The 19487-nt window shown below is 35.9% G+C and overlaps 1 protein-coding gene across 1 annotated transcript; it reads right to left on the reverse strand.

Annotated features, from left to right (window-relative positions):
- Positions 1-562: 562 nt before the first annotated feature.
- On the reverse strand, positions 563-1393 carry LOC127794673 (uncharacterized). Its single transcript, XM_052325920.1, has one exon. The coding sequence runs from the start codon at positions 1391-1393 to the stop codon at positions 563-565; it is 831 nt and encodes a 276-aa protein (XP_052181880.1).
- Positions 1394-19487: the final 18094 nt, after the last annotated feature.

A 19487-nucleotide genomic window follows, 5' to 3' on the forward strand; every position in this document is an offset into this window, starting at 1 on the left:
CGTGCTCTTTGACATAATAGTTTCTCAGCCTTTAGAGCCAAGATCCATTTCCGATCACTTGCCTTCCTTTGCCCTTGAAACTTGACGTTCAAGTCTCTGCTCCTGAGACAGACTGTTTTAGCTTTACAGTCCAATGTTGTGTTGTACTTGGTTAGGAAGTCCATTCCTAGGATCACGTCAAAATCTTGAAATTCCAGAAGGATTGGATTCACCAGGAACTCAACTTCTCCTAATTGCATCTACCTATTTTTGTATCCTGATGAAGTTTCTAGAGACTTCCCCATTGGGGTTGCGACAATCATACCACAATTCAAGTTTTTTGGTTTGTCTCCTAATACTTTAGCAAATGCATGTGAAATGAATGAATGACTTACTCTTGAATCGATCAGAACATGCATGGAGATACCAGATAAGAGCATGGTACCTTCAATTACGGCTGGGTCTTCTGCCGTTTCTTATAGCGTTAGGTGAAACACCCTTCCTTGCTACACTTTGGCATTTCCGGACGTCCCTTGAGGTTGCCCTTGAGGTTGACTCATCAATCGCGGCTTGGGACAGTCCTTTACAAAATGACCCATTTGCTGGCAGTTGTAACAGGTAATTCCTCTCTTTGGCAGTTTTGGTTGAGGTGACCCATTTCTCCACAATTGTAACAACCCTTTATTCCAAGTCGGCACGGCTTCCTATGGTGCTGCTTCTGGCATCTTTGGCACGGAGTGCTAGGTTTGAACTTCAACCTTTGGAGTTCCAATTTCTTGTCTGTTTTATGACTGCTCTTTTGTTGACTTTCTCCTTGGATAGGGTCGATTCGTCTTAGGTTAGCCTCGGTGGTAAAAGCTTGCAGCACCACTTCTGAGTAAGACTGAGTATTTATACTACTTAATGCCCTCTGAAGCTTCAGACTCAGTCCTCCCAAAAACTTTTGCGCTTTGACTCTTTCGTCCTCTTCGTAAATAGGCATGTATCTGATTAATCTGCTGAAAGCGTCCTCGAACTGGGCGACAGACATGTCCCCGATTTGCTTTAGCTCCATGAATTCTCTCTCTTTCTTTATTCTTAAATTCAAGGGAAAGTACTTCTCATTGAAGAGTTCCTTGAATTGCTCCCAAGTGATGTAGGGCGCCCTGGCCTGAGGGGTCATTGCCCTCTTGACTCTCTTCCACCACCTATCTGCTTCATCTTGCAGCATGAAGGTGGCACAATTGACCTTCTCTTCTTCTCTGCAATGTAGGTGGTCCAGTAGCTTCTCTGTTTGCTCGATCCAAAATTTCCGTTCGCTGGGGTCCGTGCGAAGCTTCCATTGAAAAATGGGAGGGTTCTGTCGACGATAAAGATCGAGCGTGTTGACTGCATGGTTGTCTCGGGAGTGAGTTTCTTGTATGAATCCCACCATACTCCCCAGAATTCACTCCATTTGATCCAGTCGACTACTCCCGGCCTCCTGGCTGGAGTTGCCTTCCAGATGTTCACTTGTGTTTCCTTGCTGGTTGGGCGTTCCAGGCTCTACTGCTAATCTCCTTTGGGTATTCACCATCTGAAAAGAAAGTAACATTCTGGATTAGATAATAGGGTCTTGTCATCCGATAAGGTAGATCCTTTATTAATTCTATAGATATTACACATTCGGTTGCAAAACGTCATAGGTATTACATAAGTCACTTAGATCTTAGACACTATACAAATCACATAGATAATTAGAATATTTCCCGTTAAATCTACTTCGGTCCCGATGACCTCCATATCCAAACATTCTTCTCATTTTCAGATTCGTACGGTGGTGCCTCAGGATCGTCCACCATTTCCTTAGTCTCTTCCTCATCCTCTGAGTCCGTGTCCTCGAACTCGAGAAGGTCATCCTCAGCCCAAAATATGGGTATGTTATCTTCTTCCTCTTCTGTTTCAATTGGATCTACCATCACTTCTGCTTCTCCTGGCTCGATTGGGTTCTCCACATCTTCTTCCTCCTCCTCATTCTCTTCGAGCGGGTCTTTCATCTCTTCATCGGGCTCATCTGCTAGCACTGGCTCGTACAGCTCCACCAGTAGCTCCCGAATCCGTGCACAATAGTGACGAAAATCAGGGAACTGCTCACCATGTCAAACCCAATCTACAAAATCCTGTAAGTCGCCCTCTAAAATGCCGACCATCATGTTAATCTGAAGCTGAACCAGGTCAGGTCAAAATCGATAACTTGGAGGTACATCATCAAGGATTTCTTCCATTTGGACTAAGTGCTCCATGATACCCTTATTTGGCTGTGGGACTCGGTTCTCCAGACGGTGTGCCCAATGGTCGACTAAGATCTGCTCTGAAAAATTTCCAGCCATCCTGTCACCACAACTTCCGTTAGTACCCCTAACTGTCCTCATGTTGGTACTCTCATCCTGTTAGACTTAATTTAAGTTTTCCTTCCTAGGTATTCTACTTGGTTTAGGCTCTGATACCAACTGTAACAGCCCGCCTTCTCGGGCGTGTTATGCCTTAGGAAATTTGGTATATATATATATATATTTTTACATTATCTCCGAAATTTCCTAAGACCTTATCTAGTGCTAGACGAGATGTTTACACTAGAAAATACAAAGCGGAAGCTGAATCGAACCTGCTCATGGTAATACATACATGAATAATTAGACATAATATTTATTACAAGTTTATTACATAAGCTTTTGAAATTAAAACAATTGTACATAATTCTTAAACATAACATGGCACATTTCCTCGTCTCGAGTCACTACATATCTCCAGTCTCGGTGTCATCACTGCAAGTCCCGACTGGAACGTTGAATGTTCCAGGGGCGAACCCAAGTTAGATAATGAATCATCTAAGTAAGGGTGCATAATACTATGTCATGTGTATATGCAATATCTTACCTCGTAGGTGTCAACTGCACCCTCAGCCTACCTACCATTTTAGCGGCCATCTCTATCGACGCCGGAGTGTATGGGTGCACCCTTGGTAAGGCAGCGGTGCCAGTTTGTACTCCCTGCGGCCTCATATGCGAGTGATCAATGGCATCGACGTGTATTTATGCATTTCATAATCATGTCATGGATGCAGTCTACGTGTGGGGTACATATCATAGCATGTCAATATGATGTAGGCATTCAAAGGTAAACATTTATAACCATACTAAGTTTGGAATGGTACGCTTACAGTTAAATCGCCTCGAAAGATGTGTTAGTCTCGAAATTCGTGCCGAGCGGCTACTTCTCGCCCTCAAAGACTCCTAGACATTAAACTTATTTTTAGAATATCAATTTACTATTTTTCATAATTTTCATAATTTATCTTTATTACTAAATCTTATTTCTTCAAGAATTGCATAAAAATTATCTAGTATTTCAAAAAATCTAATTTATCTTCATCAATATCCCTTATATAATATTTCTATTATTTTAGAATTTTCATGGAATTTTCCAACTTAAATTCCTATTTTTCCCTTATTTCCTAATAGCTAAATATATAATTATTACATAATAATTATCTATTCTTTCATTTTATTCAGTTTCTCTTCACTAATATTTCCTAAATAATACTTCTAACATTCTGAAATTTCCTTGGAATTTTCTGAATTAAAATCTTATTTTTTCTTTATTTCCATAATAGAAAATCTACTCAAATAATTAATAAATTTAGCATTTCCAGAAATTTCTTCACAAAATAAATCATAAACAACATTCCAGATTTAATAAAATTTTTGCAAAATTTTATCTCTTTTATTTTTTTATTTTCTTGCGGGCGCGTGCTCCCACGCGCCCGACCCCCCCTCGGGTCATTTTCTCTGGTGGCTTTCTTTGCCGCCGGCCGGCGATCCGGCCTTGAAGCTTCATTTTTCTCCTCCTATCCTATAGATTTTGCTATTTCGAACACGATGGAGCAAAAATTAACACAAAAATGGGATTAAACTTATCTCAAATTGGTTGAACACCCCTCCGCTCCGGCGAGTCACGTGTTTTCCGATGAAGTCTCGATTCGCCTCTTCTCTGCTCTGTTGATCGCCAAATTTGGCAGAAATGTTACCCACGACTTGAAGATCAAAACCCCGCTCTCAAAACCTCTCCATACTGCCACAAATCTACTGCTTAGAGAAGAAAATTTTCGGATGAAATGAGCAGTCCAGGAACGGCTATTTATTGCCCAAATCCGAAGCAACTCGACCTATCATGGCCGGCCACGCGTCCTAGAGGTCACTTCAGCGTCACCTTGGCCATTAAAGGCCCCCCTCTCCTTGACCGCTGCTTGCAGGCGCGGCCATGCTTTGGCCGCGCGCTGCTCTACAAAATCCAGATTTTCTGGATTTTTTTATTACATATATACGGATATATATATATACATATCATATATATACCTACATAGCTATACACATACATACATACATACCATACATACATACCAAACTATATACAACAACTATATACATATTTATTTTCATATATACTCATATACTTGCATACTTATATAAATTAATTATCTATACACATACTTAATAAATTAATTTTTGGCATACACATGAATTAATTACATAACTTAATTGAATTAAATTTACTCATAAAACTTAGGGTATTACAAGGAGGCTGTAAATTAAAATGGGGAGTAGCATTAAGGTACGGTCGGTTCAAATCAAAATGAAATGGAAAATGATATTTTGCATCCATGCACGAAATATGTTTATTGTTCACTTACTTAGATGATTCATCATCTAACATGGCCTTTACCCTTAGAATATTCAAACATTTCAGATAGAGATAGTAGTAGATACGAGGATGAATGAGGCATGAAATGACACTTAGTAACGTGCATGATAAATTGAATGTATGTTATGTATCCCATGTATTTAAGTTTTACTACTTTGAATTTTAAACGTTTTGAGGAATGACTATGTATGATTTTATTTATGGTTAATGTTAAAGTTAGGGTTCGATTCTAACTTTCGCATTTGATGTTATGATGATTCTCTTTCGAGATAGATGTATGCAAATTTTGGGATGGATATGATGAATGATATGATTTAACAATTAGTTTTGAATTTTTTTTTTATCCTAGAACTGTCCTAAGTTATAATACGTCTATGAAAGTGGGGTGTTATACTATATATCATTGCGTTCTTCTTGCATTTATTTTTGTTGTGCTTCATTAATTTTTTGTTTATTTTTCAGAACTTTCCAAAAAAATTTAAAATTTTCAAATACCTAATTCATCTTCATCTTAAATTGTGGTGCCATTGCTATATGTTTATAACAATTTTGACATGTCCGTATTGTTTGGGAATCTAATTCAATATCAAATGATAAGGTTGCGTTCCCTTTCTTGTTTTCAGAGCATTTTTAGTTTTTAATTTTTTAAAATAATAAAAATGTGTTTACTTTATCATTTTCAAAAATACATTTTTGAAAAAAAAAAAGTATAGAGGAAACCCAAAACAAAATGTTGTTTTGGTTGTTTTTAACCAAAACAATTTCTAAATCCAAAACATGGAAAATTTTGGCTCTAAAAAAGAAAAGGGAAACAAAGAAAAGAAGGAAGAAAAATAAATTTATTCTTAAATTTTAAAAATAAAACTATACATTTATTTAAAATTTAAAAATATAGTATATCTATATTATAATTAAAAATATAAGATAACGTATAATATATTATTAAGTATATTACATATATTATGTATAATAATATTTAATATTATAATACCCCATGTTTGTATGAGGTTGCTACGTAATTTCGATAAGTTTAGAACACCAAAAAATTGGTTTAATAGTAGTTGTAAGTACCGAATCAGCTGCAAGGAATACCTCGGAGTGAAATTGTCTAAGGAAAATGACATGGTCTCGACGAGCGTTTCGAGATAGGATTTATGGTATCGAAAGAAATCGAATCGGGAACAATTTTCAGTACAGCTAAAATGCAGCTGCCATTTAAGCTGCAAAATCGAATCGTTGTAGGAGGCTCCTGAAAAATCAACGGAACCCTAGGGGGGCTCCGGTTTTACGTAAGGATCAACCCTTCAGTGGTTTCGAGATGAATCGATGGCCCGGTGAGGACACTGGGGCGAATCGTCATTTTCGACTAAGTTTTGAAGTTATTAATTTTGCGTTTTCAGTATTGTAGTGCAAATTAATTTGAGGTTTAAGGCCGTAGTTGCAATTAGGGAATTGTGCTAGTGTAATAGGAATGAAATTTAGAATTTAATGTGCAATTTTTTAATTTAATTATGGAATTTTTTATATATATTAATGTAATAGTTATATATATGTATGCGTGATGTGTGTGGGTATTAGTGCGCGTGAGGCTATGCCTGCAAATCATCCCACGCCCTACAAATCTCCAACGAATTACACGCAACCCCCATACCCTCTGCAACTTTCACCCATTCCCTGCAACCCATACCCTGCAACAATTGAAAGGTTTTACACGCCAAGAGTGGCGTCCAAGGTTGATTTAGGGTAGTAAGTTGCCTATAAATAGCAGCAAGATGGAAGGCAAGATGCATAGCAAACATGGGTGAGCAATGGCCAAGAGGCGAGGGAGAGTTGGGAGCTCACTACGATGGCCGGAGGCAGCCGCAACGAAGCTGCTGGATGCGTTGAAGGTTGGCAATGGCAGCCATGGCAGTACGGCTGCAAGCTTCAGCGGCTGGGTGACGCGATGGCAACGCGGATGAGCTTCCAGCAAGGTTTGATGGTGTCGGAAGAGCTCATTGAAGGCTGGAGGGTCGATTCGGAGTGGCCGAAGGCGACCACAGCCGGCCGCACAGCAGCGGTGGCCATGGCAGCCCGCTGCAGCGCACAGCAGGGGCTAGTCACGGTGGCTCGCGGTGATTGTGGGGGTTGGTGTGGCGGTTTGGCGAGTCCAAGGCGGCCGGTGAAGGGGCGGGTGGAGGCATGCGGTGGCGCTAGCAGTGGTGACGGTCGCGCGAAGAAAAAGAAACAGAGGCAGGAGATATAGAGGAAGAAGAAGAAGAAGAAGAGAAGGAAGAAGAAGAAGAAGAGAAGAAGAAAAAAAGAAAAGAAAGAAGAAGAAAAGAGAAAAGGAAGTTGCAGGCGGGAGCAGGGGAGCTGGAAGAAGAAGATGAAATTGAGAAAGAAAAGAAAAAGAAAAAGAAAAAAAAGAAAGAAAAAGAAAAGAAAAGAAAAGAAAGAAAAAGAAGAAAAATAGGAAAAATTCTCGAAAAAATTTCAAAAAATAGGGTTTGGATATTTATTAATATTCCGGAGATTTTGGGCAAGAAAAATTGTCCAGGCACGCATTTTGAGGATGTGACACGCATACCGAAGAAGTCGGAGAGGCTAAGTCAAGGTAAGTAAAATTTTCTAGAAAATTTCAAAAATTCAAGAATATTATTTTATGAATTGTCGTAGTGAAATATTTGAGAAAATATTTTAGAAATATTTAGTTTGGATTTATTGAGAAAAAATAGGAAAAATAGAGAGAAAAATAAAAAAAATGCAAGAAATTATGGAAAAATAGATTTTAATGCTTATTTAAATAAATATGGTGATTATGATGCTTTGAGGCTTGAATGGAGGTGGCTCGTGTGAATGTTGTGGTTGACACTCAAATCGAGGCGATGCACGAATATCGAGGTTGCCCGATAAGCTTGAAAAGGTAAGTGGTACTTCTCAACTAGATTTAGTTTTATGGAAAATAGTTGGTTGTAGGTGGTTTATATTTCAAACCTCGATTCTCGAGAATACTTTCATCATATTGACATACTCTGATATGTATCCATCACGTAGACTGCATACATGACATGCTATAAAATGCATATGTACACGTTGATATCATTGATCACACGCATTATGGCTATAAGGAGTACGAATTGGCATTGCTGCTTTACCAAGTGTGTACCCCATGCACCCTGGCTTCGAAAGAGGTGGTCGCAAAAATGGTAATTAGCATGAGGGATGCAGTTGACACTTATGATGAGTAAGACATTGCATTCATGCACGAAATATGTTTTCTATACCCTTACTTAGATGATTCATCATCTAACTTGAGTTTTGCCCCTAGAATATTTAAACGTTCCAGATGGAGATTATAGCAGATACAAAGATGAATGATGCATGAAATGGTACATAGCAATGTGCATGAAATGTATGTTATGTAGTTTATGTATTTAAGTTCTGCTACTTTGAACTCTGAACGTTTTGAGGAATGATGATGTATAACCTTGTTTAGGGTTAATGTTAGATGGTAACTTATGTTTTTTATAAAGTATGTTGAGGAACGATGATTTAATGATCAATGTTAAGATATCAGGTTCAATTTTTGCTTCCGCATTTGATGTGTATAATGATTCTCTTTCGAGAAAAATGAATGGGAATTCTGGGACGGATTCGAGGAATGATGTGGTTTAGAATTAGTTTGAAAGAAAAAAATTATTATTCCAGAATTGTCCGAAGTTTATAACGCGTCCCCAAAAAACGGGACGTTACAAATATAAATTATCACTCAACAACAATTTATTAATTAAATTTATTATTTTATTTTAATAGTAAAATGTTATTAAAAAGAGTTCATTTTATCATTTAATAATTAAATTTATTAAATAAAATATTATAAAATAATTTTTCTCATAATTATAAAGTAAATACGTTTTTCAATTTTTTATTTTAAGAAATAATTTTTTAAAATGACAAAAAGAACATATTTTTAATTTTTTGAAAACAAACTATCAAAACAGAAAATTGAAAACAAATTTATAATTAAAAAATTAAAAATTAAAACGTAAAAAGAATGCAATCTAAGATTTTTAATTAAAGGATAAACAAAAAAATCATTGATCACTCTCAATAACGCTGTATCGAGAGAGTAGATTATGGCATATTAGGTAGATTGACAGTGATGTGAACTCTAAGTATTGCACCCGCAAGCTTATAAATACAAACATTTTGTCATTTATAGATAGACATTATTTTAATGATCAATGTTAAGATATCAGGTTCAATTTTTGCTTCCGCATTTGATGTGTATAATGATTCTCTTTCGAGAAAAATGAATGGGAATTCTGGGACGGATTCGAGAAATGATGTGGTTTAGAATAGTTTGAAAGAAAAAAATTATTATTCCAGAATTGTCCGAAGTTTATAACGCGTCCCGAAAAAACGGGACGTTACAAATATAAATTATCACTCAACAACAATTTATTAATTAAATTTATTATTTTATTTTAATAGTAAAATGTTATTAAAAAGAGTTCATTTTATCATTTAATAATTAAATTTATTAAATAAAATATTATAAAATAATTTTTCTCATAATTATAAAGTAAATACGTTTTTTAATTTTTTATTTTAGGAAATAATTTTTTAAAATGACAAAAAGAACACATTTTTAATTTTTTGAAAACAAACTATCAAAACAGAAAATTGAAAACAAATTTATAATTAAAAAATTAAAAATTAAAACGTAAAAAGAATGCAATCTAAGATTTTTAATTAAAGGATAAACAAAAAAATCATTGATCACTCTCAATAACGCTGTATCGAGAGAGTAGATTATGGCATATTAGGTAGATTGACAGTGATGTGAACTCTAAGTATTGCACCCGCAAGCTTATAAATACAAACATTTTGTCATTTATAGATAGACATTATTTTATTCTAACTTCTTTACTCTCAAGCTTTTATTGTTTATTTATTTAGAAAAAGACACACTCGGCCTCTTCAACTTTGCCTATTTAACCAATTTGTCTCTTCAACTTGAGGGCGACCTATTAACCTGTCCAATTTTTAATTTTGAGCCTATTTGACACCACATTATCCAAAACCCGTAGTAGTGGGCGTGTCACGCACGTGTTTTTTATTTAGTATTAAATTTTATATTGATATAATATATATTAATACATTATAAATAATTATTTTATCATTACGTGTTGATACAATATAAATATATTGATGTCTAACTAATAAAATTTTATCAATAGATATTGATAAATTATACATAATTATTTTATCATTACATGTTGATATTTAATCGATAAAATTTTATTATTAAATATTAATAAATTAAACACAATTTTATATATATATATATATAACACATAGAGGCGACCGATGGAAGAAGAAGAGACAAACAATGGAGTCGCAGGTGATTGTGATGGCCGAATCTAGAGGGAGGCGACAAGGAGAAGGAGGAGCTAGAGGGGCGAGGAAGAGTGGGAGGGACACAGTGACCGATGGGGATGAGGATGGGTTTAGAGGCGGCGACTGACGACCACAAAGGAGTTGGATGGGCGACGATGATGGCTGACCGTCGAAGAGGCGATAGGAGTGAGGTGGAACAGAGGTTGTTGGTTTGAAGACCCACGTGAATGAGGCAATATGTGGTGGTCGGCAACAAACTTTGGGGCAGATAAATTGACGACGAAATAAGGTTGTCGATGGCAGCGACGAAAAGTAATGGCGATTGCGATGCAGGGTAGGTGGAGGTCGAGTAAAAAACCAAGATTCCTAACCTTCCATGGAGTTATAACAGAGTAATGAGTGTTTTAATCTTTTGATTTGTTAAAACTTTTTTTTAATCTATGAGAATTCAAGATTCCCAATCTCCCAAGAATTTTTTTTTTTGTGTGAAAGTTGATTAAAAATAAATTTTGAGAATGCTATTTTTTTAGGATTGTTTTAACAAAAAAGTTATACAAAATATGAAAATATAGATTTTAAATCTAATATTTTCAAGAATTTAAAAACTTTTCATGTAACAAATGCTCCATAGAAATTAAAGAATGACCTTAACTTGAAGGAGGAGGTCATGGCACACGGGATGTACAAGCAATTTAGTTCCAAATGGATGACATACGTGCTATAATAATATCCAATTATGGTTTGCTTTACAGGTTGGCAACGCTCTTTCACTTATTGGAGCAACACCTTCCAAGAGGAGTTCAGAACAATGTTAATTAGTATCAGACTCTGAAAATTAATTAGTTCATTGAGTTTAAAAATATATTGATAATTTTTTTTTACAAAAAATGAATAGCAAAAAAGAAAAAAAATATACGTATCTATATTATTATTCATATAAGATCGAGATCTTATAATAAATATTTTTAAATTTATCTCAAGATTAAAACATAAAATTTTGGCAAACATAAATCTTCAAGATTGAAGCATGAAATGGAGAAAATGAGGGTGACATGTAAAAATAAAAAAATTGTGACAAAAAAGTACTTAACCAGGAAAGTAATCAGGAAATTAAAGTAATCTTTTAATAGGTCAAATCTTTATCTTTAACCATGTAAAGTATAAAGATGGATCATTTAAAACCTAATAAAGGTTTAAATTTTCAACTTATAATTGGCATGATGAAATCGTTAAAATTAGAGTAATAAAATTATTTAATATATAACAATGGTTAATAGCAAATTAAACATGTAATTTAGGCCAATATCTGCATTATAATAATTTAAATTTTGTCCTAAAAATTAAAAAAATCCAATCTAAATTAGGCTAATAAAATAGATAATGTAAGTAAGAAAGAAAGTTTCCTATAGATGGTCTTAAAAAGTTTTTATAATTTTATGAATGTCAAAATATTATATTAAAATAGCATTATATACCCTAATAATAATAATAATAATAATAATAATAATAATAATAATAATAATAATAATAATAATAATAATAATAATTGAAAACCAGCTGCCTCTTGTGGCAAATTGGTTGGCAATTTGACACAACATGCGCGGCCGCAGTAATATTAATTGAAATTGCAACAATAATCAACATATCCCCAACACATCAATCTAAATCAAAATTTTGTATAATTTATTTGAATGATGGATCTAAATCAAGAATAATTATAAGTTATATATATATATTATTTTTGCTTAAAAGGCCAACAAAGGCCTACAACGAAGCAAGAAGCGCTCTCACATCGTGGGCAAGCACTGAGAAGCAACACAGATTAGGAAACTTCAATTCAAAGAGCATACAAGAGGTCTGCGCATGCAGCAAGGCAGCACCTCAATGACTTCGACCAAGACATTGACGTGCATCGCTAACTCTCCAGAAAGGATATCGTCATCACATGTAAATAAGCACTGGTATATATATAATAGAGAAACCCACAACACAAGGGTTCTTTAATTAGAACCATAATCTTAACTTGCGTTAGGAGAAATTCCTAGATCCAAGCTGTCGAGACACCCATTTAACGATGATCAGTACGAACCAATTAATTCAATTTGTTCAATCATTACCTTACCTTACTCAAATAAACTATTATATTATATCCAATACTAATTTAACTTAATTCACACTTAACTATATTAAATCAAATAAATTTTCAAGTCTCACTATTTTATAATGTGTATAATTATTATTATTCTGTTATCAATCAAATTTATATCGGATTCCAATTTTTACAACCTTTTCTTAGAAAATAATTCTAAAATTTATTTGAGTATCAAAAATTATTTTTCACAAGCACTCAAATATCAAAATTTTTGAATAAACATCCATTAATTCCCTTGTTAACAATGTTTTTTCGAAAACTATTTCTCCAAACATTTTACAAAATTTTGGTAATTACACTAACACCCAATTTTGTAAATAAACCATTAGGTCACTCATTTAATGGTTTTTCTCTTGAAAAATTGATATTCTAAAATCTTAAAGAATTTTGACAATCTCATTAATATCAAAAATTTAATTTATTCCTCATGATCAGACATATATATTCCAATATTTTTTTCAATAAGACAACACTTCAAAATTATATAAATTTTTGACGTGTCATAGGAATCCTTCTGCTCCAAATTAATCTTACTGTTCTAGCAAGCTCCAACTTCATGGCTTGAAGCATATGCCTTCCAATAATTGAAACTTCCATAGGAAAACCAACGGGAATGGATATGTTTCGAATGGGATGCCAAGCAAACTATTGAAGCTTGCTCGAAAGGAAGACATCTCTCTCCATCGGTCAATAGCCTCTGTCGTATACTTCAAACTTTTCAAATAGTATATTGTACTCCACGGCCCAGGCAAAACAATATCATTACTCACTCACTTGCAAAGTTTTTATGCATTTTTTCGTGCCCGGTGAGAAGGATTGATTGGTATGACACAGTATTATGAGCAATAGTGGAGATGTGTTGGATAGAGGTAAGGTGGGTAGTGTATTTTGTTATAATAATTGAATCTGATAAGAGTGTTATGAGCAATAGTGAAGATCTGTTGGATTGAGGTAATCAGGTGTTTTGTTATAATAATTGAATCTGATAGTGTCATAAGCAATAGGGAGATATGTTGGATTGAGGTAAGAAGGGCAGTGTATTTTGCTACAATAATTGAATCTGATATGAAGGAAGTGATCGACGGAGTGGTATATCTCGTCTCTTGGGTTGAGTTTTTCATGGAAGTGGTGGAAATTTTAGTGTAAGATTCAATGCTTGTTGAAGTCCTTAGGAGTTGTATCTTTTTCATATGTTTTGATTTTTTTTAAATTTAATGTGAGCTTCTCTAGCAAGATTTGCAATCTCAAGGGCTGTCAACTTTAAATCTCAAGCTTAAATTTGACAGTAATCAGATTCAAATATAAGAGTATTTGTTTGCTATTCATTGAAAGTTAAGTTTTGAGGGTGTAATTTTTTGTAAGATTAATGCATGAGGTGGTTCGATTGAGTTGCTCATAATATATTAGAGATTTAAAAAATTATTAATCTAAGTGTACTTACTGAATCTGCCTTTAATAAACGCCATCTCCCCTGCAAGCTGCAACTTAATAATATCCAACTTGTGGATGGAGCCCTCAGCGGGACCCTAAAGCCTCCTCCAAAGTAGTTTCCTCGTTAACCATTCTAACATGCACGATCAGATATCTCTTAATTCTATATATCTTATGTTATTTGTCAAGTGATGAAATATTAAATACTTATATTCGAGTTGGTAACGCAGTGATAGGTGATAATATATTTGAACCTTATGAGTTTTAGTTGCTTAGTATGCATTGAATCTTAATATGAGCTAATTCTATAATAATCTAAATTTAAAGAGGCAAAAGAATTAATGATAGCCGCCACAAAAATGTAATGGGTGGGATTGCTTGACCTGGACCACACCTTATCATTATTGCCAACAATATAGAAAGTAATTTCATGAGTGAAAAAAATAGAAGAGTCGGACCACGGGTAAATAGCACTTAGGTTGCACGAAAATGAAAACGGGAAACGTTTTCGATATGAAACGAAAACAAAAAAATGGTATTTTTTCAGAAAAGGTATGAAATGGAAATGTGGGGTAAGCTGTAAATTTAAAAAATATAAGGGTATATGTGAAAAATAGTTAAAACTATAAGTGTTAGAATAAAATAAATAGAGGTGTATGTAAAATTAGTTTATAATTTATATGATTTAAATATTATTATAAGTTGCAAACCCTAATTGTAAATTTACAATCCGTTTGTTGAAGTTGAAGGTTTGGAGCAGCATTGTTGTCAGTGTCGCTGACCCATCTCATAGCCTCGCTGTTCGCTACCAACCATTGACTGCTGTTGCATCCGCCGACCTATCTTGTCGCTCGTTGCCAATTGCCAACTGTTGACGCATCAACTTGGCTCTCTGGCTGCCACCTTGCCTTTCATCGCCGACCCGCTCACCTCTCGCCCTCGCAGTCAACCGTTGCCTCACATCTTTCGCCGTCGACTGTTGCCTCACCTCTCTCATTGTTGCATCCTTCAATTTGGCTGCCGCCTAGCCTCTCGGTGGCTCGAGTTACAGATCTGGTGAGTGGCGACCCTCATCTTCTTCGCTGTAGGTGATTGTTTGATCGCAGTTGTCGAAAACGCGTTTCCAGCAGAAAATACATTTTCCAAATTTTTCTATAAATTGCGAAACGATCCTGAAATGTTTTTCTATTTACAGAAATAGCCCAAAAACCATTTCAAGACGTCTTCACCATTTTTGAAATAGAAAATAGTTAGAAAATACCGAAATGATATTTTCAAGCCATTTCCGTGCTTCACAAAATATCACACATGATGTCTAGAGGTCATTATTGCCACCAACAATATAAAATATTAACTAAGTTTTATTTTTATTTTAAATAGAAGAGATACTTTAAAACTTTAGTGTAGGTTTTGTATAACCTGATTTCTCGGCCAAACACAGATTAAGCGCGATACACAGTAAACCAAAACTTTAAACAGAAAAGTATAAATGCAAGACACAGCGATATACGTGTTCGGATCAATAGATCCTACTCACGGCAGAGGCTCCGCTTCTAGTCAATCCACTAGATCTTAAGTTTACAAACGATTACAAGACCATGAACAGTAAAATAGAAACAGTATTGCAATACAACTGAAAAACAGAAACGAAAATAACAAGATCAAGGTAGATCTGTTCTATACCGATCTCACAATCAAGGCAAAGATCTGTTCTATCAGTTTACAACCTCTCACGCCTCAGGCGTTTTAAAAACAAATAGAGATTTAAGCAATAGCCGTTCTTACCGTCAGATCTTACCATGGATGTAAGCACCCCCGCCCGGATAGCCTAACCGCCGGGACTACCCGAACAGGAGCGCCTACGGGAGGAGAAAAATAATGAAACACGAGACAAAGACCACCCCAGCATGCATACACGAAAATAAGAACAGCGGAAGCAAATCTCAAGACATGCATGCACTATGGGTACCCCGCTAACGCAGCGGTCACAAGATAAATAAAAGAATACGAACTCCTGTGTCAACATACACAAGACTCGAGAAAACACCTGGCACAGTACGAAATAATAGAGCAAATTCTACTTAGACATCAGAGTGGATAGGGATTGACGAGACTGCCTGTACACCACACTGACTCTGCCGTTAAAGCTGACTCCCTTGCTATGGCCCACGCCGCCACTACCTGGAATGATGGAAAGCAAGGTGAGTCGAGAGACTCAGCAAGCATAAGGAAGAAAAGGCAGAAGGCTACACAAAACCAAAAATCTCACCCTAGAATAAACCCCCAGGTACACACAAGCCATGAGACGCTACAACACAATAGCTCAATAACATAATAAAATAAAAGCACATACCGATCCTTGGGGCCTATATAAGACACTTGGCACCCAAGTCCTATACCAACCTGCCGCTGCCCTGAAAGGCAACAAATATCTCCACAAACCTGTGCGCACAATCCCGGGTCGATACTCCCGTCACCCGTATCCGTCGGTACTCCCGACAACCGAGCCATAGGCTCCCTCTAAACGGTACTCCCGTCCGAGAACTAAATACTACCAGTATCCATGCAATGCACATAGAAATGCAATGGCGTAGTGAGCATCAACGTGATACAAGGCGCCCATACATCCAGGCATCAGGCCATGCTCCGCCCACATAGTAAACCACACGCCATGCATATGCCGCGCTGGATGCAACCTAACCAAGCTAGAATGTTCGTGTCCAAGCATACTCAATAAATGAATATCCCAACATGCATCCCGTACCCATGTGCATATCAAATCATGAACAGTAATACAAGATATCTAATCATGCAGTAAATCACATACCGACAGAGCTAGTCAGCAGCACCCGACACTGGTCAACGGCCAGTGACTAGGGGTGTCCACCCGACGATCCACATCAGGGCAGTACCATAGTCTACCCCAACGTCACCAACAACCGACCCCTGCCCCACTGCTCGATAGCTCTAACCGAACCATAAATAAATCTGAGAAAAACTATAAGTAAACCCAATAAAATTGTAAATAAACCCTCATGTCTAGGAACCTAGTCCCCAAACTGGTTCAGCATCATTCCCGAAAGGAGTGGGGGCGGTACAAACCCCTGTAAGCTCACAACAAATAAAACTCTAGATGTCTCGGATTTAATTTAACTTAAAACAAATGAATAATAATTCAACAGATAAGGCTAAGTGCTAAGACAAAGTAAGGGAGAAGACTAGATACGAGAAATCACGGGATCTTTCATGGGAATTGAAAAGCACGAGGAGAGGGTTAGGAGCTTGCCTTTACACAGCCGTTTCTTCTCTTCCTTGCACTCCCGCTGCGAAGTAAAACGTTTAAGAGCGATTAATAAAACCCGTAGCTCGCATTAATTAAATCTAACTGTCTAAAATCCCACGTAGGCACACCGTAAATAAAATCCCAATAAATCTCATATTTATTTTAAATTAAATCATTCCTATTACTATTATTACTTATTTAGATAACTCAAATTATACTTATAATCTTTAAGCAACATTTACATAAATATATACATATATATATATAAATATATTTAAGCACTTCCAAGAGCACATGGACGTGCTGCTGCCTCCAATTTCATCTTTCAACATTATATATACATATATATAAATATATCACTTCAATTTCTCCCCTCATGAACACACCTAATAAACACACCCATTAATTATCTTAAGCTTCCCCAGTGAACACACACACGCACACCCTCCCTGCTCACCGCACACACCTGCACTTGCATGTGTATCAATATATATTTATATATAGGCATCCTCGAACACATATGTAAACCCCCACAACAAGCTCCGCTGCCATGGCGGCCATTCGTGCGATAACAGAGCCAACAGAAACCATATATGTATATCTATATAATCAGCCAAGACTACTGCTGCTTACATCGTTATTTATAAATATATATATGTATATATATTTAACACTGCCGTATAGAATATATAACAGCGAGAAAGAGACAACGGGCTGCGAAGAGGAACCAAGAAGCTTGGAAATCAAAGGAATTAAAAGGAGGAAAGCTTGCCGGGAGATTACTTCTTCTTCTTCCTCTTCTTTGATTATATCCTCAATTAAGCTTCAATTGAAGCCTTAATAGCAGCAGAAATCGGCTAAAAATGCATGGCCAATTTGGCCTTAAAATTGGCAAAACTGAAGGCACGCGGAGGCTGCAGCGGGGGCGCACCAGCGCGCGCCACGTGGCCGTGCAGGTAGCTGCCCACCGCCTTGCTGAAACGAAGCCGTTTTAGCGTCCTTGGGCTGGAAAAAATTCCAGCAAAATCTCCACTGCACGCGTGCACGGCCTGCCTCGAACCCAAGACCTCTCCTACCTCACTTGCGTGCGCAACCGCTTGATCCAACCGCATCTTCATCCTATTTGCGCTCTAAATTAGTTTTAAAGTGACTCTTAGATAATTCCAGAAATTTATACTTAAACCCACAACTTCCCTTAATTACTCATACACCCCAACTTCTATTTTCTTCTTATTTCACTTACATCCCAATCATTCCAGAAATTCTCCCAAATTACTTTATTTTAATCTTTTTCTAAATATTCCCTAATAAAAAGGTATTTCCTCAAACTAACATACATAAACATTTTTCTTAAATCCTAAATACTCAAATAAATTCATATTTCCTTTTAACCCAAAAATATTCAATAATCACCACAAATAAAAATCAAATCAATATTTCTCTTAAACCCAAAAATATTTAACAATTATTAATTGCTCCCAACCAAATTAATAATCAGTTATTTATTTTCCAATTCTCGGGATATTACAATGGAAACAACCAAAGAATCGAATGAAACATAGATCAGAACGAAGGATTCATGAATAGTGTCTCGCTTCAAGAATCGCAGACTTAGGGTTTTCAGAGAGAGAGCACAAGACAAATATCAGAGAGTTCTGGAAATTAGGGCATCGAGCTGCTCTTTTATAGCAACGCCAATCATGGGCTAAACAGAAATGGGTTCGGCCAGCAGCACACGAGGCAACACGGAAATAATATGGGCTCGGCCCATATAACACAACAGCCCAAATAACATGTAGCTGATATATATTAACAACATATATATATATATAACAGCATATAATGAGACATTTATATTTAAATGAAACAAGTATAATAAAATACATCTCAGCAACATGTAACAGCATGCCAAAAATTTGATAAAAAAAAAATATTTTGAATCACATAATATCAACGTTTAGTTTATTGACATGATTTTACAACATAAAAATGTGCTTATTAGTTATATAATAATATAAAGAGATAAACAAAACCTTCTGTGGCCAGCTTGCTTTAACAAAATTGTTACGTTTGGTAGGGATGAGGCTGATTTAATTATTGAAAAACAAAATGTTAAGAGATTTTGCGAGTGGTTTCAAAAGAGCGAAACCATTAAAAAAAATTAAAAAGAGAACAACGAGGAGGATGCGTTCATTAAAAAAAACAAAAGTCCAGATCACATGTACTGCTGGTCGAATACTATATAATAACAACTCTATTTTAAGTGGGCACATGTCAATATTTTATTTTATTTTGATGAATAAAATAAAATAAAGAAAAAGTAATCCATAGGTTTCGCTTGCATCGACACCAGAAATTTCTATTTAAAGGGCTGCCGGTGGTGGTGGGAGGGGCCACTTGCAACAACAACTCAGCAATGTCTATTGTCAAACCAAAAGTTGCCTTTTTTTTTACTCATCATGACATGTGCCCACTTATTTTTATTTCAAATCCCATGTTACGTGGATGGGTGCTTATTAAGAACATCTTCAACCGTTT

This window comes from Diospyros lotus, chromosome 2 (genome assembly GCF_014633365.1).
Source record: "Diospyros lotus cultivar Yz01 chromosome 2, ASM1463336v1, whole genome shotgun sequence".
NCBI classification, from domain to species: Eukaryota; Viridiplantae; Streptophyta; class Magnoliopsida; order Ericales; family Ebenaceae; genus Diospyros; species Diospyros lotus.